Raw genomic sequence first — 25,901 nt, 5'->3', positions numbered from 1 at the left:
ATTAAGTTCCAAAATAAAACAACTAACAATAGTTGATAAAAATAGACGTCAATAAGAAAGATTTTAAAATTGAAGAATTTTATACTATCGTTTAGTAAAAAATAATTAAATAACAAATAAATAACTAAAAGTTAAAGTACTTAATAAATTATAAAAAAATTTACCAATAACAAAAATGGAAAGAAATAAACTAAAAAAAGAATAAATTATTCCTATCAATGATTCGATATTTTAAAAAAAGTAATATATTTTTTGCTTAAATTTTTATAGTCGAAATTGAATATAAATTATTAAGTAATGCGTGAACTTCTCATGTCACAAATAAGCAAAAAAATCTATAATTTACTTTCACTTTCAGTCTTGCACAAAATCGTGAAGCAAACATCTCCAGAAAGAAAAAATTTTTTTTCAGCAGTTTACAACTTTACATTGCCTTGATAACTTTAATAGTGTAAAAATAATGAACGATTATTGTCAACCTGGACTTTAATTATGAGACTTCTTGCTGTGATTGTGGTATGTAATTTTACAAAACTCTCTTATCGACGATTGTACATTGATTCTTATTTTTTCTCAATTTTAAGTACAATTTATTCATTTTAAAAATATTTTTCTTCAACATTGTCTTAATTTTAGTGTTAAAAATAATTATTTTAAACGAATTCTTCAGACCAAAAAAGTTAACTATAAACTAAACTGATTTTGAACTATAATAATTATTAATTCTATATTAATATTTAACAAATTTATATATTAATAATTATCTTATAATTTAGTTCATTATAAATTATATAGTATTAATTAATAATTATTAATTTTGTATTTCATTATTTATACATTTTTATTTACTGAATTATTTATTTATTGTTCACTATAACTATTTGCATTTGCATTTAGATATCTATTTATTATTAATATTTATATTAATTAATTTTTTAATTATTAACTTTTTTTAAATTAATTTGTTAAATATTAATTTTTTTTATTAACTACTTTATTAATTATTAAGTTTTTCATTAAATAATTTATTATTCATTTTTTTATTAATTTATTATTTTTTTCACTAAAATTATTCATTTATTTTTTACCTATTTATTTATTATTCAATTTTTTATTAATTTTAATGTCTTTTTCAGGTATTGTGCTTATTGTCACTCGATGAAAAAGTTTCAGCAGGAGTAATTTGGAATTTTATTCATGATTTGGTACAATGGAATTTAGCTGGTATTCCAAAAGTCCACGAGGTTTGTAATTTAATTTTCAAAATTCGTAAATTTCGTCTCCATTAAAAATTGAATTAGAAAGGCAGAAAAAAAAATGTTAATATATTTTATTTCTTTAGAAATCAACGTGGAATTTAGATCCAAAATTGGGAGAGGAGAGAAGAGCAAAATTTGTCAAAGAAAATGGATATTTAGCTGAGGATTTAATTGAACGTATTGGCAAAGGAGATGTGGTTGAATCCAAGAAGAGATAACAGCTTTTCATTCAATAGTAATTTTAAATTTGTAAAAAATTAATAATAATTTTCAATTATATTGAAAAAAGATTTTTATCAATTTTGTTGTATTATATTTTTTTTTCTCTATTTGCATAGATTGTATTTTTAATATTATTCCATTTTATGGAAAATAATTGTTGTTAAAAAAATGTTCTTTTTGAAAAATAAATTTTTTGTATAAAATTGAAAAGCAAAATTTTTTTTATTATTATTAATATAAGTATATTATATGTATTTTTTTTTATTTATAAATAAAAAATTGTTTATTGCAAATAAATGTTTGTTCATATCAACTAAATATTTATATTTATATCAAAGAAATATTTGTTTATTTCAAATAAATATTTGTTTATATCAACTAAATATTTATTTACATCAAATAATTTAAGTCAGTTGAATATATTTGCTTCAAATATAGAAATTACTGGTCCAAAAACAACTTCTTTGATTCAAGTAAAAATTACTTAATTCAAGTAAATATTTATTCGATGTATTACGCAACTAACTGGTTATGCGTGAATAAAATAAATTCCTCTCTCTCTCTCACCGAAAGCATTAAAAAAATGAAGCAATATTTAGCTAATTTTGTAACCTTCACAAAAGTAAATTAAAAATACAAAACTATAGATAAATTTCAGAGGAAACTGTATAATATACATATATACTGTCATCGGAACTTTCAACTGTAACTTTCACCTTTCATTTACAGTTTGTTAGTTCTCTTTTTGCTTCTGACAAGTTAACGTTAAAAAATGCACGTACCTATACATTCTATTTAAGATGATAATGACGATGATTTTTAATAAATTCTAAGACAATAGATATAATTTAATATAGTGAATTATAGTTTTTTTAAACTATCAAACTCGGCGAGTGTTTTTAAATAGAAATAATAAAAAATGACCAAATTAATAATTGTAAGTAAACTATTAGTGACAATGGTTTTTTTTTAATCTACTCGATTAGAAATATTTTTCCTTAAATTGTTAAAGAAACTCCAAAAAATTATTTCAAAAAATAATTATTTATTATTATTTTATTATTCACTTTTTATTACATAGTAAATTCGAAATTAAAATTTTTAATAGAAATCAATTCCAGGATAAAATAAATTTAATTGTAGGTAATTAATTTATGTTTGTTATCATTACTAGTTATTATTATTATTATTATTATTATTATTATTATTATTATTATTATTATTATTATTATTATTATTATTATTATTATTTATCATTATTATTTATTTTTCGTAACTATTTATTAATATATTTTTATTATTATTAAATTATTATTATTTTCAATCTTGTAAATAAATAGAAATTTTTTTCCTATCTATTTCCTGTTGCTTATTACCCAATAAAAATTAAAAGAATGGGAATTTCTTGCCTCTAATAGAAATTTTTTAAAGGAAAAGTATTTGTTATTAATATTTTAAAAATTGAATAGTTTCTTTATCATAAGAAATAAATTTAAAGTAATTTGTATATTGATAGAATTTAAGATTTAAGAAGTGAAAACTAATAAGTGAATTAAAATTATGGTTCTGCTGTTTCTATTTTTCTTAATAAAAAGAAGTTGTTTTTAGTGGACTGCTAGTATCGTGTTGATATTTCTGGCCGTAATTTTCGAAACTTCAGCGTTGATTGGAAAACAGCCACAAGCACCAAATTTCCAATATTTTGAAAGGTAGGTGTATTTTCGCAAAAAAGTTTACGAAAATTTTGAAACACATCAAAACATATTTAATTTTTTTAATTTCATATCTTTTTTAATCATTTTTTTAACCTTAAAGTGAGCTTAGTAGAAATTTACAATTTTCAAAAAATTAAATTTTTTTTACATATAAGATATTTACAATTAGATTATTCACTGTTTTTAAAGTGGTTGATTGAAGTTAGATTTTAAAAATTCAATATGGTGGATGTAAATTTTTTAAATTAAAAAATTTTTATGAAACTTTGAATCAAGAGGTTTTTTGGTTCGGTCATTCGGTGATTACAAATCTGGGGTCAGTTTTCTAAAATTTAAAATGGCGTATTCAGTATGGCTGAAATTTGAAAAAGTAATAGATTTTTATAATCGTTGGTATCGGTATTAAAAGAAATTCCTATTAACGAGTAAAAGAATGAAATTTAATTATAATACAGTTAAAGTAGAAATTTCCGTTATTCTGATTTTTTCTCTGATCTTAATAAAAAATACTGAAAAAGATGTTCTAATACATTTATTTGCAAATTTCTTTAATTGTAAAATTATTTTTATTTTGAAAGAAATATATTTAATTATTATTATTTACTAATACTATTCTTTCATTTTCCTTGATACTTAAAAAAAATTTAAGGTATTGATTCAATGTCATTTTTCGACGCTGAGCGTCGACGTTAACTTCAGGGACCTATAAATTATTGTCAAAAATATAGAAAAAATTGAAGGTTTTGCATTGAAATTCTTGTTAATTTCAAAGTTTAAGGCAAACAAAAAAGACACTAAATAACTAAATTTTTGTTATGAATTCTATAAAATTTTTTATTTTTTTCAGCACTTTTAATAAAATTCCCTGACTTTCCCCTGATAAAGATTAAAAAATCTTATATTCACCATATTCAATCTGAATATTTTATATCAGACTTCATATTTTTAATCAACTATCCTAAAAACAATAAATAGCATAATTGTAGGTAAACAATTGTTTATTTTTGGAAAGTTGTGAATTTTGACAATTTTTTTTTAAAAAATTATTTCTGAAGTTATTTAAGAATTGAGAATGTGAGAAGAAAACATAAAATGCTTCAGAATTGCAGGTTGAAATATTATTAAAAGCTTTTGAAAAAGAACTGTAAAGACTTTTTTTTAAAAATCTAATCAAAATTAAAATTTATTGAAACAGAGTTTCGAGTCAATCCAATAAATTAAAATTTTTTATGGCTTCTTTTCCAAAAAATGCCCCCTTCTTTTTTTTATTTGAAAAAAAGTGGAATATCAATGACGAATAAAAATCTCCAGACGAATAAAAATTTGTTTTTTAAATTTATTTCAGACCGCGATACAGATATCCATATTATGACGAAAATGGAAGAGGCCGCTTGCTCTATGGATATGGTGGATCAGATTTATACCAATATAAGAGCTATAGCGCTCTCGAGGGTATTCACTGATCGGAAAATTTCTCTTTAGCGGAATATTTTCAAAATTTTTCTATTCTTTCGCAAATTCTTCAACATTCCTTTTTTTAAAATTCAATTTTACTAAAATTTATTTCTTTTTGCAGATTTTTTATTTCTTATTTTTTTGTTTTATAGTTTTTATTAGAATTGATCAAAGAGATTTTACTATTTTTTTTTTTTTACTAAAAACTATGTTTCTTTCATAGAATTAACGTATAGCACAATTGAATTATTATAATCTTTGCAATTTGTAACAATTCCGAGGGAAAATATGTTATTCTTGTTAATAGTGTATTATTAATTAGTCTTAAAATATTTTAACCATGTTATTTTTTATAGTAAAAATACATTGACTTGAAAACAAAAAATTTTTCGAGTTTATTTTTAAATACAGCTGCCTTCCAGAAGAGATCGTTTGTTAAATACTATAAAGAAAACTTCAAGCCCATTTTATATAAAAAATTAATTACCTTTTTCATCTCAAATTGCAGTTTTATGAAATTGATTTTTTAAAGAATTCTTATTTTTTAGTTTTATATATATATTTTTTGGTTCAATAATCCTGCTCTTTTTTATTTTTCAAAACTTCGCAAAAAAAAAAAATTTTTCCAGCAATTAATTTTTCACTTAAATAAAATATTCTGAATATACAATAAAAAACGACGTTATTTACGCCTTGCGATGTTTCTATTTTATAATTTTCATTATTTTTCTTAATTTACAAAAGTGCTTTATTTTTTACCAAAAAAAACACACTCACACACACAAGACATATATGTAAAAATAGAAAATTAATTTAAAAATCTAAACAAACGGTAATTTTCGAAGACGACAATTTAAATCTTCAATAAACTTATTAGAGGATAAAGAATTTAAATTAAATTTCTATGATATGATTCATTCTCCTTTATATAATACATCAAGTAAATTAAAATATACAAAAAATATAATTGAGCAATAAAAATATTTTTTAAAATTTCCTTATTAAAATGTGCGACGTCTTCTGGATTAACATTTAAACTTTAAATTGAAAATTTCGTTTTCTTCTCGAGATTTTCATTTCACACCATTTGAAAAGATATACGCGTTTTTTCTATTATTCAATCATTAATAAAAGCACCAGTATTTTTCTTTTCCTCAGTAAATAAAATATCAAGACAGTGTTGGGCAAAGAATTTTTTTTTAAATTTCACAAAATTTCATCTTATAGGCTAATTTTGTATTTATTGTTATTTTATTGACTTTCAATTCCCTTAAATATTAGAAAATTTCTCGTGGAATGACTCATGTGTATTTTAGATTTTAGTACACATGGGGCATTCCAGGAGAAATTTTCTAATATAATTCTAATTTCTCCTGGAATTACCCATGTGTACTTTAGTAAACATGGGTCATTCCAGCAGAAATTTTCACTAAACATTTTTTTTCGTTTGAAACAATTTTTTTTTTTTAATTTTATATAAAAAATAAGAAGACACGTATTTTTTATTTTTTCATTAAATGAAATTTGTGGAATTTTTGAGTTTTTGTAAAATTAAACTTGTTCAGAAGCCGAAGACTTTTGAAACACGTTTTTTTCTAAAACTTTAAGAGAAAAAACTTGACTATTAAGAAATTTATTCGTTTTTTTTCAAATTTTTTTGTCCCTGAAAAATTTTATGCTCTTTAAAACAAAAATTAAACTACGTGGCCTAAATATACAAAAAATATAAATTAAAGACCAAATTTTACATTTCATTAATACTTACGTAAAATTTTGATTTTATTTACTTATTGTAGTTTTTTTATATATTAAATTAATAAGCTTAATAATAAACTATAACACTTAATTCAAATGAATTAAAAAATAAATTTTGATTTAAAATTAAAATACATGAAAAAAATTAAATTTTCATGTGAAAATTAAGAAAAAGTTTAAATACCAGGTATTTGAAAATTATCAAAATTAGTAAATATTTCGAAAGTATTTTTCAAAAAAAAGAAATAATTAATAATATAATTGAACAAAAAAATGGGACTATAAAATATTATATCGGTCTTTCTATTTTTTAAACAATCCAATTGTTAATAAAATTAAATTTTAATTCGGAAATGCTTCCGATTATTCCGTAAAAATTTCTAAAATTATCAGTCATTTTGAAAAAAATTGATTCGAATTAATATTTAACTGAAAAGTGACACGCTTCGAAGAAAGGTACGACTCACTTCTAAGAATTACTAGAAACAAAATGGCGACGGATACATAAAACAGCTGATCCACTTCAAATTCTATAATTCGTCTAATTTTCCAAATTAACGGAATTAAATGACGATATTTTTTTTAAAACAATTTTTCCCAATGGCAAGATTGCTTTATAATTCTTTTTACTTATAAATATTGAAAAAAAAACATTTTTTTTCCTCAAAATAGTAAATATAATATTTACATTTATTGCTTTAAAAAATTAATATATAAAATCATCAAAGAAACATTATTCACCAAAGTGAAAAGAAAAAAAATTGTTTATTTTTGTTTAAACAATTTAGAGACTGAAAACTTGATTTTGTTAAAAAATAGCTAAATTTTATAGTTTAAAAGTTATATTTATAAAACAAGATATAATTTCTAGAATGCAACTGTATTAATACGGGGGACATTATTTTAATAAGAAAAAAAAGTAAAAAAATATCCCCGAAAATTTTGCCCAACACTGTACTTTTAACAATATCGATCAGTTTTTTTTTTGTAGGATTATAGATAAACATTAAACATTGCCAAAGCACAAAAATTGACTGTACATGACTGAAATTATTACTTTGATTCCTATTTTAAAAATAATCAAATGCATTAATTTGTTTCCTTATAATTATCACGTTAAACACAGTTCGATGGGATGAATGAAAATTTACCATTCGTTACAGCAAAACAAAATATATTTATTTACATCTATTTGTTATTTATTTATTTCAATATAAATAAAAAAAACTTTAATATTAATAATTAATTATTCTTATTATTTAAACGATTTAAACAAATTTAAAATCAGTTTAATAAAAATAAAATTTTACTTAATAACTTATTTCTAGAGTGTAAAAATTAAAAAAAGTGAGTGTAAAAATTTACTATTAAATTGATTTAAAAATTAAAAAGTGACAATATTTTAAAAGCTTGTAAAAATTGTATAATTAGTAAATATAATCTTAACTTAGAAAAAATATTTTTTTTTCGATATTTGACAAAAGTAGGGAAAATGTAAACATATTTCCATTTGCAGTAACGAATGATTTTCATTTTGAATCCAACGAGATGCAAGTTTTCGTGACTATCACAATATATATATATATAATATAGTGTAAAATGTAAAACATTTGGTCATCCATAGTATGAACAATAAAAATGACACTATAGAAAAATGCAAGCACAGTGCAAAATTTAACGAATCAAATTTTTCGTGCGTCGCAGTGATTTAAAAACTACTTCTATTCAGAGAGAAAAATGTTCGAAAAATTGCCATTTTACTTCCCTCCGTGAATGCGGCAAGAAGTGAATTGTTATTATTGTATAGGAAAATTTTATGAAAATAGTGCAAAATTCGTATATAAATCAGTTTTGTTTCCTTTTTTTTTGTTTAGTTTGGTTTTGGTTTTGTTTTCTTTTTTTCGAGTTTTTCGTTGCTTGAGAACGATCTGGAATGTTATTCTTGAGAGTTTAATGTTGAAAATAAAGAATGTCAATTGTTTTTTCAAAATACTGATATAGAGCTCCCCGTCTTGTAGTCTTTTCACTGTACGCGAATTTTGACTGGTTCGGTTTTGGAGCGTTTTAAATGTCATACAAAGTCCATACCAAATTTATTGAACTGCTTTGCTCCACTGCGACGTCGACTGATCTGCCGCTCGAATAATTTCTTTATTTCATTAATGATAAAAACGCTCGACGTCAATGACACCAAAAATATAATATCTGAAAAATCGAACAATTTTTTATTAGTTTTTTTGTTTTCTTAGACTTTGCAGTTCGGTCTATTCAAACTTTTTTTAATTACTGAATTTAAATCAAAATGAAGATATTTAAATTAAATTTCCATAAAATTTTTCAAATTTTCAATTAGAATTCTTCAAAAATACAATTATATTTCAAAATAATTTTTAAAAGCAAACAAATAATTGGAAATTTCGAAAATATTTAAATTTATTTTTAGTCAAAATTTTCCTGTCCCAAAAAAGTATGAAAAAAAATTTATAAAATGTGGTCTGAATTTTAACTAATACAGTGAATGAATTATACCTTTTGTCGTGAGAGCTTCTGTTTGAAATACTCTTTGAAGAGGTGGAAAATAAATGACTAACAATTGTCCTACCACCGAAAGAGTCACGGCCACTAGAAACATTTTGTTACTAAAGAAGCCAATTGTAAATACTGACTTGGTCTGAAAAAATCAAAATAATTCTCATGTTATATTTTATTCGCAAGAAAGGAAGAATTTTAATTAATATTGTACACTCTTACCTGAGAACGACAACTCAGGGCATTAAACATGTCAAAGAATACGAAACATGTAAATGTCATTGTTGTATCACGAGCCGTGATTCCATCCGATGTCATCTAAAAATTCAAGAAATTATTATTTAAAACATTAAAACATTAAAAACCCTTTACTACTCTTTTTCTTTTTGGAATAAATTTCTTTTCTCTATTTTTCTTTTTGAATCAAATAAATAAAATGTTACGGAATATATTTTACCTCTCTATTATAGACCCAAAGAGTGCCAATGATTATAATTGTGGCCGATAATAATACATTGACAACAAGACCTTTTGTGATCATTGGTTCCTTCACGTTTCGGGGTTTCTGATTTAGAACGTCCTTATCAACAGGCTCGACACCCAAGCTGGAAAATAAAGTAAAAAATGTAAATAACATGTTATTACATAAGGTTCACAGTGCCCCTAAAAAATATTTTAGGGAAAATAGGAGACTGTAAATTAAAAAATAGGGGACATTTTTAGGGGACCTTAAAAATTGGTTAAAAAAAGATAAAAATATAATTTATTTATACAGGATTGCCACAAAAATTTAACTTTATTTTTCCCTGATTTCCAAACACAACTTTGACTTTTTCCCTGACCCTAAAGAATATTCTGATTCACTCTCAAAATTATTAGATACTCAAAAAAATGTTTTATTAAATTTATTTACAAATTTCTTCAAAAGTAAAATTATTCGAAAACATCAATAACTTCTTTTTTAAATAAATATTTAATCAAATTATTATTTTTCCGTAGGAATTACAATTTTTCAAAAAATTTAAATTCAAACCTTTTTGAAATTCAACAACTCATAAGAATATTATTATAAAACATAAAGATGACCAACTGACAAAATCATTATTTTATTATTATAAGAATATTTTTACTGAAATTTTTTCAAAAATTATTTGTATCATTTCAATTCAATTAACATTTTCTAGAATTTTGAACTAAAATTCTACTTTAAATCAATAACATCAATTACTATTCAATTAAACTTTTTCAAAAAAAAAATTAATTCTACAGAATTGTTAGTTAAAAGTACGAAAAATATTTGGAATTAATTTGGAAATATTTAATTTATTTTAAGGAATTTAATTAAAATTTAAATGAAATTTATTATATCGAAGAATTTTATAACAATTTTTCGAAAATAATTGAAAACTTTTTTAAGAATTTTATTAAATTTTTTTTAAAATCATTGAATTCCTGAGAAAAATTTAAATAATAATTTTTGAAAACAACTGAATTCATGAGAAGAATTTTACTAAAATTTTTAAAAATAATTTACTTCTTGAGAAAAATTTTTAAAAAATTTTTGACAATAATTTAATGCTTGAGAAGAATTATTTCCCTATCTATTTATAAAAATAATTTAATTCTTGACGAGAATTTTTAAAAAATTTTGAAAATAATTTAATTTCTGCAAAGTATTTTATTACTTTTCAAAAGAATTGAATTCTTGCGATGAATTTTGATATTTATCAAAATAATTGAATTTTGGAAAAGAATTTTATTAAAATTCCTTGGAATAATTGATTTTATTGAAGAATTTATGCGATTTTATTGTTTATCAAGCTAATTGAATTCTTTTGCAAAATTACAACTTAACAAATTTTTAAAATAATTGATTTTCTGCGACGAATTAAATGTTATTTATGAAAATATTTGAATTATTGCAACGAATTTTATTGTTTTATTGAATAATTGAATGTTTCTTAAAATTGAATTCTTTCCTCAAGTTTCAATAAAATTTTTAATAATAATTGCATTTTTCAAGGAATTTATTTAAAATTTTATTGAAAATATTTGAAATTCTGTGATAAAAATAATTGAATTTGTAAATGAAATTTTATTATTTATGAAAATAATTGAATCTTTTCGTAGAATTGTATCAACAAGTTTTCTCTATAATTAAATCTGTTGAAAAATTTTATGAAAATAGTGAATATTTAAAAACATTGAATTGCGAATATCTTTTAAAAATAATTGAAATTTTGCAATAAATTTTATTTAAATTTTTGAAAATAATTGAATTTTTGGAGAAAAATTTTGCTATTTATAAAAATAATTGAATTGAAATTTGGTTTAAATAATTGAAATTTTGCCAAGAATTTAATTAAAATTTTTGACAATAATTGAATTCTTGAGAAGAATTTTGATATTTATCAAAATAATTGAATTTTGGAAAAGAATTTAATTAAAAATCCTTAGAATAATTGATTTTATGGGAAGAATTTTGTTGGTTATCAAGATAATTGAATTCCTTTGCAGAATTATTTAAAAATTATGGAAAATAATTGATTTTCGGCGACGAATTAAAAAATATTTATGAAAATATTTGAATTATTGTAACGAATTTTCTTGTTTTATTGAATAATTGAATGTTTATTAAAATTGAATTCTTTCCTCAAGTTTTAATAAAATTTTTAATAATAATTGCATTTTTCAAGGAATTTATTTAAAATTGTATTTAAAAATATTTGAAATTCTACGATGAAAATAATTGAATTCATAATTAAAATTTTATTATCTATTTATGAAAATAATTGAATCTTTTCGTAGAATTGTATCAACAAGTTTTTTCTATAATTAAATCTGTTGATAAATTTTATGAAAATAGTAAATATTTAAAAACATTAAATAGCGAAAAACTTTTTAAATAATTGAAATGTTGCAAAGAATTCTATTTAAATTTTCCAAAATAATTGAATTTTAGGAGAAAAATTTTGCTATTTATAAAAATAATTGAATTCCTGCAAAGTATTTTATTAAATTTTGTTTAAATAATTGAAATTTTGCGAAGAATTTAATTAAAATTTGATTGATTGATATTTATCAAAATAATTGATTTTTGGAAAAGAATTTCATTAAAAATCCTTAAAATAATTGATTTTATGGTGAGAATTTTGTTGGTCATCAAGATAATTGAATTCTTTTGCAGAATTATTTAAAAATTATTGAAAATAATTGATTTCCTGCGACGAATTAAAAAATATTTATGAAAATAATTTTAAAAACAAAATTTTCTAATTGAAATTTTCAACGGCACTTTGCTAAATTTGGTGTGAATTCATCATTAAAAGATAAAAGAAAAAAATAGGGGAAATTAAGGGGGAATTTTCAAAATAGGGTACACGTTTAGGAGCGAAAATTGAAAAAGGGTACTTTTAGGGAAATAGGGGATAGACTTTAAAAATCCAATATGGCGGAACCAATATGGCGTCAACTTGACTGCGGTTTCTTATTCAATTTCTTGCGGTAGGAATAAAAAAGTTTTATTTAAAATGTTCAATGGGATAATAAATTAAATGAAAATTATTACCTCTGAGCTGGAGGACCATCCATAATAATATTAATCCAAAGAATTTGCATCGCATTCAAAGGATTTGGAATACCCATTAGAGTCGCGAGAGCAATTAACGATAAAGCTGCTATACTGGTGCTGAGTTGAAATCTCACAAAGTTTCGAATATTGTAAAAAATCCCCTTGCCTTCCTCGATGGCGCCACTGTAACAAAAATTTATTTTTTCAAACATCTGCAGGAGTATATTTCAGTCATCTTACACAACTATTTATTATAGAAGAGCAAATTAATATTTCATTGAGAAATTAAATTTAAATAACAGAATTTACAAAATTAACAAGATAAGAAGATCAAAAATAGTTGACACTTGATTTTTAAGAAAAATATTTAAAAAATTTGGTATAGAAACAGAAAAAATAAAAGTAAAACTCACATAATTGTTTGAAAATCATCATCAACGAGAATCATGTCCGCTGCTTCTTTACAAACATCCGTTCCATTTTTTCCCATGGCAATTCCAACGTCGGCTTTCTTCAAAGCAACGCCATCATTCACTCCGTCTCCCGTCATTCCGACGATGTTTCCTCCCTTTTGCAAAGCCTTAACAATGCACAATTTATGTTTCGGAGTGACCCGATAAAAAACACTCACAGTGTCGATCACATCCTCTAATTGACGTTCTGATATGGTATCAATTTCATTGCCTGACATTACTTTTTTGTGCAATGTGTCTATACCAATCATATTAGCTGCAAAGAAGAAGAATAATATTTCAAATACTTTTTATATTATAATTATTTTCTAAATCTATTATAAGGAACGAAATATCGACGGAATTTCCATTGTAAGTAAAAATATTGTTTCGGGCAAATGTAATTTTTACAAATTGCAAATGGCAATTCGTTAGAATTGACATTTGAAACAATGTTTGTTTGCCAATTGAAACAATATTTTTACGAATTTTCCAAAAAAAAGGAAAAAACATTAAATTTACCTATGGCACAAGCTGTTTCTTTAGCATCTCCTGTAACCATTTTGACTGCGACTCCACTGTTCATTAAAGTTGTGATGGCTTCACGAACATGGGGTCGAGGTGGATCACAAATGCCAACCATTCCCACGTAAACGAGATCTTGAAGTGACGATCCACGAGCCAATCCAATAACTAAGAAAAATTGACAATAAAAAAGTGAGTCTCCCGATTTTTCCTTAAATTAAAGTTTGAAATGATTGAAATTGAGGATGATTTGAAAAACAAAAATTTACATTAACTGACTTAATGGCTCAATTATTATTTATACCCTCAAGTCATCTGCTAATTTTTAAAAGAAGCAATTATTTTTTTTTTAATTCTCAAATACCTCGTAAGCCCTGTTGTCCTATTTCATAAGCCTCGGCAAGAAGCTCCTGATCTTTCTTTTGATTCAACTGATACAATTGTCCATTTGCAGAGTATTTTGTACACTGTGGTAGAATTTTCTCCAAGGCTCCCTTCACAAAGAAAACTTCATTTCTGTTCTAAAAAAAGTATTATAATAAATTAGTGAATTTTTGACATATGAACAGTAATTAAATCGCCAAGTAAAAGTTTTTGCAATTGTCCAAACAATTAGTGAAATAAAAGTTTACCAAGTAAAATTTACAACTAAAGTTTTAATATTGTTTGATTCTATTGACATATTACTAATTACTTTTCCAAATTGGGTCAATGTTTCACGTCATATTTTGAATTATAACAAAATATGAAATTTAATTTCATGATTAGCATAAGTGAAAAATGAAATCTAATTATTCGTCTTAATAAAAAATTTATATTTATGGCAATTTAAAAATCTTGGAGTCAATAATTTTTCTAACTTATAAACTGATGAAAGTATTGACGCCAATATTCTAAAATCGCCTCAAAAGAATTTAAAAAAATAAATAAATGAAAAAATAAATAAATAAAAAAATAAATAATAAATAATTAATTAAATAAGAAGAAGGTAAATAAAAATAAATAGTTAAACTAAAATAAAAGAATAGTAAGAAAATAGAAAGGCAAACGGAAAAGTGAAACGAAAAAATGTGAAAAAAAGTAATAATAAAAATTTAATACGGAATTACTTCTCCATATTTAGGGGAGCATTTAACGGCCATCATTTTTTGTTCTGATGAAAATGGATATTCTTGGAGTCGCAGAAATTTCTCGGCTACTCCATACAATCCATGCTTCATGGCAACTGATAATAAAGCACCTTCCGTCGGTTGACCGAGTAAAGTATCATTTTGTATGATGGCATTGTTGCAAACACAACCGACCTGAAAAGAAGCATAAAAATACTTTTAGAATCGAGAACACAGTACAAATATCAAATGTGAAATATTATAATATTTAATTCAATTTTCGGGCATTTCAAGTCAGAAATAACACGATTTACAAAGGGTGAACCGAAATTCGCGATACTTCGTGGGATTATAGTTCTATATATAAGAGACTTCTTTCCCAAAAATTTTTTTAAAAAAAAATTTTAATTTTTAAATAAAAAAATTAAATAATTTTTTGTTTATTTACTCTTCTCTGAAAAAAATTTTATTAACTAATTTGGATTTCTTATGAATTCACCTTTCAATTAAAAAAAAAATTGATGGAGACTTTTCAAATAACTTAATTCTTGAAGAACTATCATAAAATTATTACTTATAAATTATTTTTAACGACAAATTTTAATCAAATATTTTAAAATGAATTGAATGAGTTGCGTTTATAATTTTCATATAAATAGATGAACTTCTTGAAATTTTAGAAAATTTCAATTTTGAGTGAATTAAATTAAAAAATTTAAATAACTCAGATTTTTGAAAAATTTTAAGAAATTCAAATTCTTCTGAAATTAATTAAATTTTTGAATATATATACAATTTAATTAATTATTAAAAATAATGGATATAATTTTTATAAAATTAAAATAAAATTTATTAAAAGAAGTTTAGTTAAAAACATTTAAAAAAATTGAATTTCAGAAAAGTTAAAAATGATTGCAGAAATTCAATTATATTCAAAACTTTTTTTTAAATTCTCATAAAAATTTCAATTATCTTTATAAATAATAAAATTCTTCTCTAAAATTTAATTATTTACTTACAATTTTTTTTATAAATTTCTTTGCAGTAATTCAATTATTTTCATAAATAATAACATTTTTTTACAGACATTCAATTATTTTCAAAAATAATAATAAAACTTTTTAGGAATTCAATTATTTTCATAAAAAATAATAAAATTCATCGCAGAATTTTCAATTTTTTTAATACAATTTTAATCAAATTCCTCGAAAAATGCAATTATTCTTAAAAATTTTATTAAAATTCATCAAAAAAAATTCAATTATTAATAAAAATTTTTTTTTTAAATTATTTAAAATTAAAAGCATTATAGCGTGAATTTTTAGAAATAACTAAATTTTGAAAAAGTTTCAAATTAAAATCTTTGAAAATTTGAATTTTTTATATTTTTAACTAACAATTATGTAGAATTAATTCTTTTTTGAAAAAAGTTTAATATTGCATTTTTTTGTAAATTATTTTTAATTTTTAACTTAATTGAAGAATTTTTAGAATACCTAATTGAAATTTTGTAAAAATGAATTGTAAACAAATGGATTTGAAAATTGTCAAAGAACTTTTCCAAAAATTATTAAAAAATAATTGAGATTTAAAGAAGAATTTTAGTTAAAAATTCTAGAAAATAATAATTTAATTGAAATGATAAAAATAATTTTGAAGAAATTACGGTAAGAATATTCTTATAATGATAGAAAAAACATTGTACTTTCTGACAATTAATTCAAACAAATTTTTAAGAGTTTAAAAAAATTTCATAAAAACTTTATTTTCTTATAGAAGTTTTTTTTTGCAATCATGTAAAAAAGGCTTCGGAGATGAAATTATTTTAGCTATTGCATAAATTCATTTGAATAAATTTGTTTAATTTTCTTTAAATGATAAGTGCTTAATCTTGACTATGCAAATTTTTAAAAACGAAAACTAATTATTGACTCCCTGAAGAAGAAATCTGTGGATTTCGAAACGTTGGAGTAACATTAAACGAATCTTTGTCTGAATGTCTTCGTTTTTCTTTCTTATCGTTATTTTTTATTTTGGCTTCAACTTTTGATTATTTATAGCTATCAGTCTTAAGAAAAAATTATGTCCTTAATAATTTAGGTACATCAAAATTGTAGATAAATTAACTTGAAAAAAATGTCTTTCTAATTTTTCTTTTTTTAAAAATGTTGCGAATTTCAGCTTCAATTTTATAACTAGAAAGTTGAGATTGGGTCAAAAAAATATTTTCTAAAATTATTCGTTTTTGAAATAAATTTAACCATATTTACCTCAAGCATATTATTTATGGCAGTTCGTGCTAATTCGGCATTATCACATTTTCGAATGCGTAATTCTCCCTCATTATTATAACCAGTTCCACTCACATCCGCGACGTAACCTTCCGATGTAATGAGTATTGTAGCGGTCATTTCGTTTTTCGTTAGAGTCCCAGTTTTGTCGGAGCAAATCACATTCACGCAACCTGAATTCAAATATTATCATCATTATTGATAATTATCTATTAATTTTAGAAGTCACAATTTTTAATCAATTTAGAAAAAAAATTTGAATTCGTAGCTAATTCGAAATAAGTTTACAATAAACTGGAGACAGCAGAAATCGTAGAAATGAATTTAAATTTGCGAACTTACCCAAAGCTTCGACGGTGGGTAATTTTTTAACGATCGCTTTTCTTTTTGCCATTCGCATGACTCCGAGGGCAAGTGTAACAGTGACGACAATTGGGAGACCCTCGGGAATAGCGGCGACTGCCAAACTAACGCTAATTGTAAACATTTCAAGAATCGCCTTGCCTTGCACCCATCCCAGGAGCATAATAATACCGATAATGAAGAACGAGTAAAATGATAGTTGGGCTCCCAAAATATCCATACTCTTCTGCAGCGGCGTCTTTGGAGCGTCTTCAGCTTGCATCATTTTAAAAACGCAACCAAATTCACTTTTTTCTCCTGTATTTATGACTATGCCCTGAAAAAAATCATCCATTTACTTTAATAATTATTCACATTTACAAGATTTAGTAACAAAACTATAATTTAATATCATGTTTTTTCTGCTGCTATCATAAAAATTTCCATAGGAATTAAGATTTTCAAAAATATCAAATTTAAACGTTTTTAGAAATTTAACAACTTAGAAGAATATTATTAATAAAACATGAATATATCGTTCACTCCGAATCTTCGACTCGGAGTCATCGATTTCTTCATGTTTTACAATAAATAAAGATGACCGAGTGACAAAATCATTATTTTATAATATCAGAATATTGTTATTGTAACTTCTTCAAAATTATTTTAATCATTTTAATTCAATTATTATTTTCTAGAATTTTTAACTAAAATTCTTCTTTAAATCAATTATTATTAATAATTTTTGAAAAAGTTATTTCAGAATTTTCAAATCCATTTGTTTACAATTCAATTTTACAAAATTTCTATTTATTCGACAATTCTTCAATTAAATATATATTAGAAAATAAAAACTTTAAATAATTTCAAAAAAAAATTCAATTAAACTTTTTCAAAAAACTTAATTCCACAGAATTGTTAGATAAAAGTATGAAAAATTCAGGTTTACAAAGATTTTAATTTGAAATCATTTCAAAATTCAATACTTTCTAAAAATTAGTTCTATAATGCTTTTAATATTCAATTATTATCTAAAATTTTAACTAAAATTAATTTTTAAATCAATTTTAATTCGAAACTTCTAACAGAATTCAATTATTTAAATACGAAAATAGATAATTTATTAAATAATTGAATGTCTTGCAAAATTAAAAATAAATAATTCAATTATTTTAATACAATTTTTATCGAAATTACAAATGATTCGAGAATTTCAATTATTTTCAAAAGTAACAAAATTCTTCGTAGAAATTCAATTATGTTCAAAATTTTTTTAAAAATCTCATCAAAATTTCAGTTATCTTTAAAAATAATAAAATTCTTCTCCAAAATTCAATTATTTTCAAAAATTTTAATAAAATTCTTGGAAAGAGTTCAGTTATTTTTATAAATAATAAAAATCTCATAGAAATTCAATTATTTACAAATCTTTTATAAATTTCTTCGCAATAATTCAATTATTTTCATAAATAATTATAAAATTCTTTTTAGGAATTCAATTATTTAAAAAAAAAATAATAAATCTCATCGCAGAATTTCAATTATTTTTAAACAATTTTAATCAAATTCCAAGAAAAATGCAATTATTTTTTAAAAATTTTATTAAAATTCGTCAAAAGAATTCAATTATTTAAAAATTTCTTGATAAAATTCTATATAAAAATTGAATTTTGAGAAACATTAAATTATTGAAATAAATTATTATTTACTTTTATATTTAAATAATTAAATTCTCGTAGAAGTTTCTAATAAAAATTGATTTGAAAAATGAAATTCAAGTTTCAAATTTTCAAAGATTTTAATTTCAAACCTCTTCAAAATTCAATTATTTCTAAAAATTCACGCTTTAATGCTTTTAATATTCGATTATTATCTAAAATTTTAACTGAAATTCATTTTTATGCAATGAAAATCAATTTTTATTAGAAAATTCTACCAGAATTCAATTATTTAAATACAAAAATAAATAATTTATTGAATAATTGAATGTCTCGCAAAATGGAATTCCAATAAAGAATTTTATGAAGAAATATTTAAATAATTGAATTAATTACATTTTTCGAAAAATTCGATTAAAATTAAAAAATAATAATTGAAATTCTGCGATGAGTTTTATTACTTGAGAAAATAATTGAATTCCTTAAAACCAAAAAAAGAATTTTATTATTTAAGAAAGTAATTAAATTATATAATTGAATTCTTTAGAAAAATTTTATTAAAATAGATATTGAAAGTCATTAAATACAGGAGAACTTTTGAAAATAATTGAAGTTTTCCAAGAATTTCATTAAAAGGTTTGAAAATAATTGAATTTCGGAAAAGAATTTTATTATTTTTAAAGATAATTGAAATTTATACGGGAATTTTTTTTTAATTTTTGAACGTAATTGAATGTCTGCGAAGAATTAATTATTACTTTTGAAAATAATTCAATTTCTGCAATTATTTGTAACTTCTCCAAAATTCAATTTTTTTTAAGTGTTTTTAATCAAAATTCATTTTTAAATCTATTTTTTAAAATAATTTTTGGAAAAGTTCTTTTTTTGGTTTTTTAAAATCGGTTTAGTAAATTTCGAGAAAAGTTTATCCCCCTTTTGAAAAATGGGTTTTCGAGAAAAATGTGTTTTTAAGTACAAACTTTTTTTCTTTTTCATATTTCTTAAAAAATGTTTTAGGAGAGTAATTGAGTTTTTCTTAAGCAAAAAAGAAAAATCGAAGATTTTTTTTGAAATCCTTTGTCAGAAAGTACCTTTATAGAAATTTTGTAAATTTAATTTTTCTTAAATAAAAATGCAGTTCTTGCCTTTCCGTGACCACATCGCACAAGAGTTCCCATAAACGCAATATTCCCTTTCGAAGAGTGCTCATCTGTCTTGAGCAATGGCGCCGTTGATTTTTGTGCAGGCTCCGTTTCTCCAGTGAAACTGCTTTCGTCAATAGCTAAATCTATTGCTTCAAATAATCGAATATCGGCCGGGACTCTGTCGCCAATGTTTAAATAAACAACGTCGCCAGGAACTAAATTCCGCGCTAAAAATGTTTCTAGTCGACCCTCTCTGAGGCTGAAAGAAAAATTAACATCTTAAATTAATAAAACTTTTTATTTTATTTTTTTTATGTATTTCCATATTTTTAATTGAAATTCTTCATCAAAACATTGATTATTTTTTAGTATTTAAAAAAAAAAAAATTCTTTTAAAAAATTAAATTATTTTCAAAAGTTTTTAGTAATGATATCATTTATTTGTAATTTTTTGAATTATGTAAATTTTTTATTTATTTAATTTAATTATATAAATCTATTTATTATATTTGTTTTACATAAAGGAAATTTAAAAAAAGGTTATTAAAGTGTTTATAAAAAGTATTTTTTTGTTGTTGTTGTATTATTTTGAATAATTACCAGTGACATGTTGGAGGCACGAGTTTACTTAATTCTTCTAGTGATTTCTCCGAACGATATTCTTGCACAAAAGCAACAGTCACTACTATGATTATGGCCTAGAAACAATTAATGCTATAGACTGTGATTTACGATTTTCGAATCGTAAATATTAAATTTTTAAATCGATCTTTACTTACCACTGTTATGCTGACAGCATCATCTAATTGCCTCATACAAACACTAACAACTGCAGAACCCAGTAATAATAAAATAAGAGGATTTTTAAACTGTAACAAAAAGAAACATTTATAAGCCTTTTTATTTAAAGTTCTTGGAAAAGCATTCATTTATTTTCTCCTCAAAAGTTAATTAAAAGAATATTTATTTATAAACGAACAAAGAAATTTAAAAAATTATTTTTTTTTTATTTGAATAACAAAAATTTTCATTTACCGAAGAAAACAAGTATTAATAGAATTTTTAACTATTAATTATTAATAGTTCTGATTGAGTGAAAATTCGTAAACTGGGCCACGAATTTTCCAGTTTCGAGATATAAAAGTTAAAAAAAGGTTATATTAAAATTAAATTGTTTATAAAAAATAAACAAATGGATATTTTTAAACAAAATTTCGTGACTGTTTGTCTCTCAATTAGTACTTTATTTTTAGAAATTGCAAACCTTGGAAAATCCGTGGCCCACTTCACGAATTTTCATTCTTCTCTCAAATCAAATTTTTTAATTTACATGAATGGCCTTGTTTATGATAGAAAAACGTTTGTATTTATGACCTCATTATTTTCTCGAACATTAAATGGGAGCAATTGTAATATGAACGGACAATCAATGAGAATTTTAAAAAACTTAAAAATGAATAGAAAATTCAAAAATTTTTAAAATGAACTATTTTGACAAACTTACCTTGAGAACTTTTCTAAAAAAGGAAAAAAATAATGAAAAATGAAAAAATAATAAAAAAAGAAAATTAATTCAGGATTGCGACAGGTCAGGGAAAAGTCAGGGAAAATAGAATTGGTTAGAGAAATCAGGGAAAAGTAAGGGATTTTTATTAAAAGTATTGGAAAAAATTAAATTTTTAGAATTCATAAGAAAATACTGAATTTTAGTGTCTTCTTTGTTTGCGTCATAAACTATGAGATTACTACGATTTCTAATACAAAACCTTGAATTTTTTCTATTTCTGCCAATAATTTCTTTTTGCATAACTTAATTATTGAAAAACTATCATAAAATTATTACTTATAAATTATTTAATGAATAATTTTACTTCAATATTTCAAAATTAATTGAATTTTAAGAGTTGCGTTTTCAATTTTTATTTAAATAATTGAATTTCAAAAGGTTTTAATTTAAAATTTTAGAAAATTTCAATTTTGAATGAATTTAATTGGAAATGTTAAAAAACTTTGATTTTTAAAAAATTGTAATAATTCAAATTCTTCTGAAATTAGTTATATTTTTTAATATACATTTTTGATTTATTATTAAAATTAATGAATTTATAGAAGAATTTTAGTTAGAAACACACAAAAAAAATTTGAATTTTGGAAAAGTTACAAATAATTGCAGAAAATCAATTGTGATAAAAAATTTCAACAATTTCTTGTTAAAATTTCAATTATCTTTGAAAATAATAAAATTCTTCAAAATTCAATTATTTTCAAAACTTTCAATAAAATTTTTGGCAAAATTTCAATTATTTTCAAAATTTTTAATCAAATTTCTGGCAAAATTTCAATTATTTTCAAAAACTTTCCTTCATCATAATTCAACGATTTTTAATATCTAATTTAATCAAAATTTTCCAAAAGAATTCAATTATTTAAAAAATTTTTTTATAAAATTCTACGCAAACATTTAATTATTTTAAAAAATAATAAAAATTTCACAGGAATTTAATTATTTACAATTTTTTTTATAAATTTCTTTGCCATAATTCAATTCTTTTCATAATTATTAAAATTCTCGTCAAAATATCAATTATTTTTAAAAATAATAAAATTCTGCGAAATTCAATTTATTTTCTAATATTTTCCTCAATTCAATGATTTTCAATATCTATTATTTTAATAAATATTTCCAAAAGAATTCGATTATTTAAAAAAAATATTTGTCAATATTCTACGCAAGCATTTAATTATTTTCAAAAATAATAAAAATTTCACTGGAATTCAATTATTTACAAAATTTAAATGAATTTCCTTCCCAATAATTCAATTAATTTTAATACAATTTTAATCGATTTGTCGAAAAAAGTATTTATTCTTAAAAATTTTATTAAAATTCGTCAACAGAATTTAATTTTTTAAAAAAAAGTTTATAATTTTCATTAATAATAAAAATTTTTCAAGATCTTAATTTTTTCAAGAATTCAATTATTTACAAATTTTTTATAAATTTCTTTGCAATAATTCCATTATTTTCATAGATAATAAAATTCTTTTGACGAATTTTAATAAAATTTTTAATACAATTTTAATCGAATTCCTCAAAAAATGTAATTATTCTAAAATATTTTAATAAAATTCGTTAAAAGAATATTCAATTATTTAAAAATTTGTTGATAAAATTCTTTATAGAAATTTAATTTTAAGAAAAATTTTGTTATATTTATTTTTGTATTTAAATAATTAAATTCGAGAAAGTATCAAAAAAACACAAAAAAAAATAAATAAATTTTTTTTTGTAAAATTTTCTAATAAAAATTTATTTAAATTTTTAAATAAATTTTAGACTATTTTAGAATTTAAATAAATTTTAGAAAATTTTAGTTAATAATTGAATATTAAAAGCATTATCGAAATATTGGTGAAGTTCACAACGTTTATAATCAACGATTTAGGGGGGAAATATTTTTTAATTAAAATATATATAAATTTTTGTATAAAAAATGTTTTTTAGTTCCTTGGTAAATAATTTACAAAAAAAAATATTTGTAAGCAACAAATTTTATTGCTATTGTCAAGAAAAATATTTGTTTCTTTCGATAGTTAATCACAAACATTTTGAACTTCACCGACGTTTATCGGATGAATTTTTATAAATAATTGAATTTTGATAGGGTTTCAAATTAATTTTGAAGAAGTTACAGTAACAATATTCTTACAATATAAAATAATGATTTTACAACTCGGTCATTTTTAATTATTATAATTTGTTGAATTTGAAAAAGGTTTAAATTTAAAATTTACGAAAATCGTAATTCCTGTGGAAAAATAATAATAATTAAATATTTATTTAAAAAAGAAGTTATTGATGTTTTCCAAAAATTTTACTTTTGAAGAAATTCGTATAAATAAATGTAATAGAAAATTTTTTTTGAGTATCTAATCATTTTTAGAGTGAATCAGAATATTCTTTAGGGTCTGGGAAAAAGTCAGGGAAATTTTGTCTGGTAAACAGGGAAAAGTCAATGGAAAAGAAATTGAAATTTTTGTGACAATTTTGTTGTTTGTTTCTCGTTACCTGCTCGACGTATTTTTTCCACGTCGGCTCCTCTTCTTTGAGACATAATTCATTAAAACCAGCTAATTGCTTTCTCTGATCTGCCTCCTGCCACCAAAGTCCTGTTCTCGAATCAACGTGCAATCGAGCAGCGACTTCTTCAGCACCAAGACTCGCTGCTTCGGCTGTTGTCAGCCACATAATCTCTTCCCCAAGGGGTTCTTCACTTTTCTGAAACCAAAAAAACAAACAAATAAACATGTAACACAAAAATAAGTAAATAAATAAATAAACAAATATATCTATAAATTTCTAACATTAATAAACAAATTTCGTATCAAAATCCAATTTCTCTACAATTTAGAAATAAAAATACTCTTTTTTTGTAACTATAAAATATTCACTCACAGAAGACATTATTTTTGTATTTTCTCTCCAAAATATAATAACACAATGGTTATGCACTTCCTGAATTCATAATGATATTCTAGCACATAAACGATGAGAATAATACATTGTACTTGTAACGAAGAACAGAATATCGTAAATCTACAGTTGAAAGCATAACAAGGCCGGAGAGTTTATAGAATAAAGATCGAATCAATTGGCTACAAATTCTTATTCTTCTTCTTCTTTTTTACTTCTTACTGTCAAGAGAACCGTTTTTTTTTTTTTTTTGCGAACACGTACAAATAAAGTCAGATGCAACACTGTTTTATTTCATAATTCTCATCACATTATATGCCCTACTCTTCTTTCATAAACAATTTTTATCATCGTCGAAACTTTAAACAATGCACAACGCGACTGACAGATATTCAATTACGTGTATGAAACCTACATAACAATTGTATTATAAATATATAATTTCATACACATATATACACAATGTATATATATGTATATACATATCCACATGATCGCATGTAAGTCAAGCTCGGTCAGCTCTTTTCTCTTTTCAAAATACATCACTAAAATTATTCTAAATAGAAAATATACCCCGCACTAAATCGGTTCGAGAAATTTTTTTTTTATTTCCACTCGAAAAATAGTCAATTTGGTTAATTTTATTGTAGAAATTTTTTAAATATATTAAGCAAAAATTTAAATTACCGCCTGTCAGAAGTAAAGGAAGGTTAGGTTAGTCGATGTGTCATAAACAAAGGGAGAAACAAGAAAAATAGTTATAAATATAAGAAAAATTGGATAGAAACAAATAAGTTGGGTTTATTAAAACACTTTTTTTGAGATATTACCCCGTTTTTTGTATTCTTTTGCCTTTTTTTGTCAAGAAAAGACACAAGACACGAAATTGGGTTCGAACATAACCTATAACTTTGTATTTCGAATCAAGCAGAAAAGTGAAATCCATAAGGAATTAACAATTAATTGAATAAGTAAATTAGTTTTAGGCGAAGAAAAATAAAAAAGCATGAATAGATTATTTCTCCTCGTCTATGAAAATATGAATCAATTAAATAATAACATACCAGAAGTTTAATATTTTCGTGTCACTTTATATCGCCATCGCCATCATTTCAGAACTGCAACTTTAGGCGCAACTTTAGGGTTAAAGCTCCTCGTTTTCCCGTTATCAGCTGGAACTCGGCAGTAATTTTCCTGGAGTTTTTCTGAAATTTACTGAATTTACGCATGCAAGCACATGTGTTGACATGTTTATTTTTCACGCCCAATAGTGTCCGATGGATAAATTTTGCAATCGCGATTCGCGGCTGAAAATGTGCAGACTTGTTAAATATTTAATTAGTGACAAGTGACAACTGACAATTCCGATTGATATTCAGTTTTTCTTTCCTCGTTTTTG

General features: G+C 22.7%; 3 protein-coding genes across 4 annotated transcripts; 2 read left to right on the top strand and 1 right to left on the bottom strand.

Annotated features, from left to right (window-relative positions):
- Positions 1–246: 246 nt before the first annotated feature.
- On the top strand, positions 247–1,501 carry LOC122498150. Its single transcript, XM_043605761.1, has 3 exons — positions 247–516; positions 1,137–1,244; positions 1,343–1,501. Exons 1-3 carry the CDS (start codon positions 493–495, stop codon positions 1,475–1,477), a joined length of 267 nt encoding a protein of 88 aa, XP_043461696.1. The 5' UTR covers positions 247–492; the 3' UTR covers positions 1,478–1,501.
- A 712-nt stretch (positions 1,502–2,213) lies between these two features.
- Positions 2,214–5,884, top strand: LOC122498148. Its single transcript, XM_043605759.1, has 3 exons — positions 2,214–2,418; positions 3,090–3,190; positions 4,542–5,884. The coding sequence occupies exons 1-3, from the start codon at positions 2,401–2,403 to the stop codon at positions 4,657–4,659; spliced, it is 237 nt and encodes a 78-aa protein (XP_043461694.1). The 5' UTR covers positions 2,214–2,400; the 3' UTR covers positions 4,660–5,884.
- Positions 5,885–7,759: 1,875 nt separating this feature from the next.
- On the bottom strand, positions 7,760–25,701 carry LOC122498146 (calcium-transporting ATPase type 2C member 1). Of its 2 annotated transcripts, none has more exons than XM_043605755.1 (16): positions 25,567–25,701; positions 24,098–24,307; positions 20,808–20,897; positions 20,629–20,726; positions 20,029–20,287; positions 17,226–17,562; positions 16,863–17,056; positions 14,593–14,787; positions 13,848–14,004; positions 13,481–13,651; positions 12,920–13,235; positions 12,504–12,689; positions 9,393–9,540; positions 9,158–9,253; positions 8,936–9,077; positions 7,760–8,611 (listed from the first exon to the last, which is right to left on the bottom strand). In XM_043605755.1, the coding sequence occupies exons 2-16, from the start codon at positions 24,275–24,277 to the stop codon at positions 8,478–8,480; spliced, it is 2,703 nt and encodes a 900-aa protein (XP_043461690.1). In that variant the 5' UTR covers positions 24,278–24,307; positions 25,567–25,701; the 3' UTR covers positions 7,760–8,477. The 2 variants fall into 2 exon arrangements, with proteins under 2 accessions (XP_043461690.1, XP_043461689.1); XM_043605754.1 differs by lacking the exon at positions 25,567–25,701 and adding an exon at positions 24,485–24,914.
- Between the last annotated feature and the right edge of the window lie 200 nt (positions 25,702–25,901).

Source organism: Leptopilina heterotoma, unplaced genomic scaffold (assembly GCF_015476425.1).
Source record: "Leptopilina heterotoma isolate Lh14 unplaced genomic scaffold, ASM1547642v1 Lhet_142, whole genome shotgun sequence".
NCBI classification, from domain to species: domain Eukaryota; kingdom Metazoa; phylum Arthropoda; class Insecta; order Hymenoptera; family Figitidae; genus Leptopilina; species Leptopilina heterotoma.
The sequence above is the reverse complement of the archived record's forward strand: the minus strand, read 5'-3'. Positions and strand labels throughout refer to the sequence as shown.

Bases quoted from the DNA above. Each gene is read 5' to 3' on its own strand.
- LOC122498150 (XM_043605761.1), top strand. From the start codon at position 493: ATGAGACTTCTTGCTGTGATTGTG. The intron at 517-1,136 runs GTATGTAATTTT...TGTCTTTTTCAG, and splicing joins GACTTCTTGCTGTGATTGTG to GTATTGTGCTTATTGTCACT. The intron at 1,245-1,342 runs GTTTGTAATTTA...TTATTTCTTTAG, and splicing joins GTATTCCAAAAGTCCACGAG to AAATCAACGTGGAATTTAGA.
- LOC122498148 (XM_043605759.1), top strand. The intron at 3,191-4,541 runs GTAGGTGTATTT...AATTTATTTCAG, and splicing joins AATTTCCAATATTTTGAAAG to ACCGCGATACAGATATCCAT.
- LOC122498146 (XM_043605754.1), bottom strand. The intron at 9,254-9,392 runs GTAAAATATATT...TTGAATTTTTAG, and splicing joins TTTGGGTCTATAATAGAGAG to ATGACATCGGATGGAATCAC. The intron at 9,078-9,157 runs GTAAGAGTGTAC...TGATTTTTTCAG, and splicing joins CCCTGAGTTGTCGTTCTCAG to ACCAAGTCAGTATTTACAAT.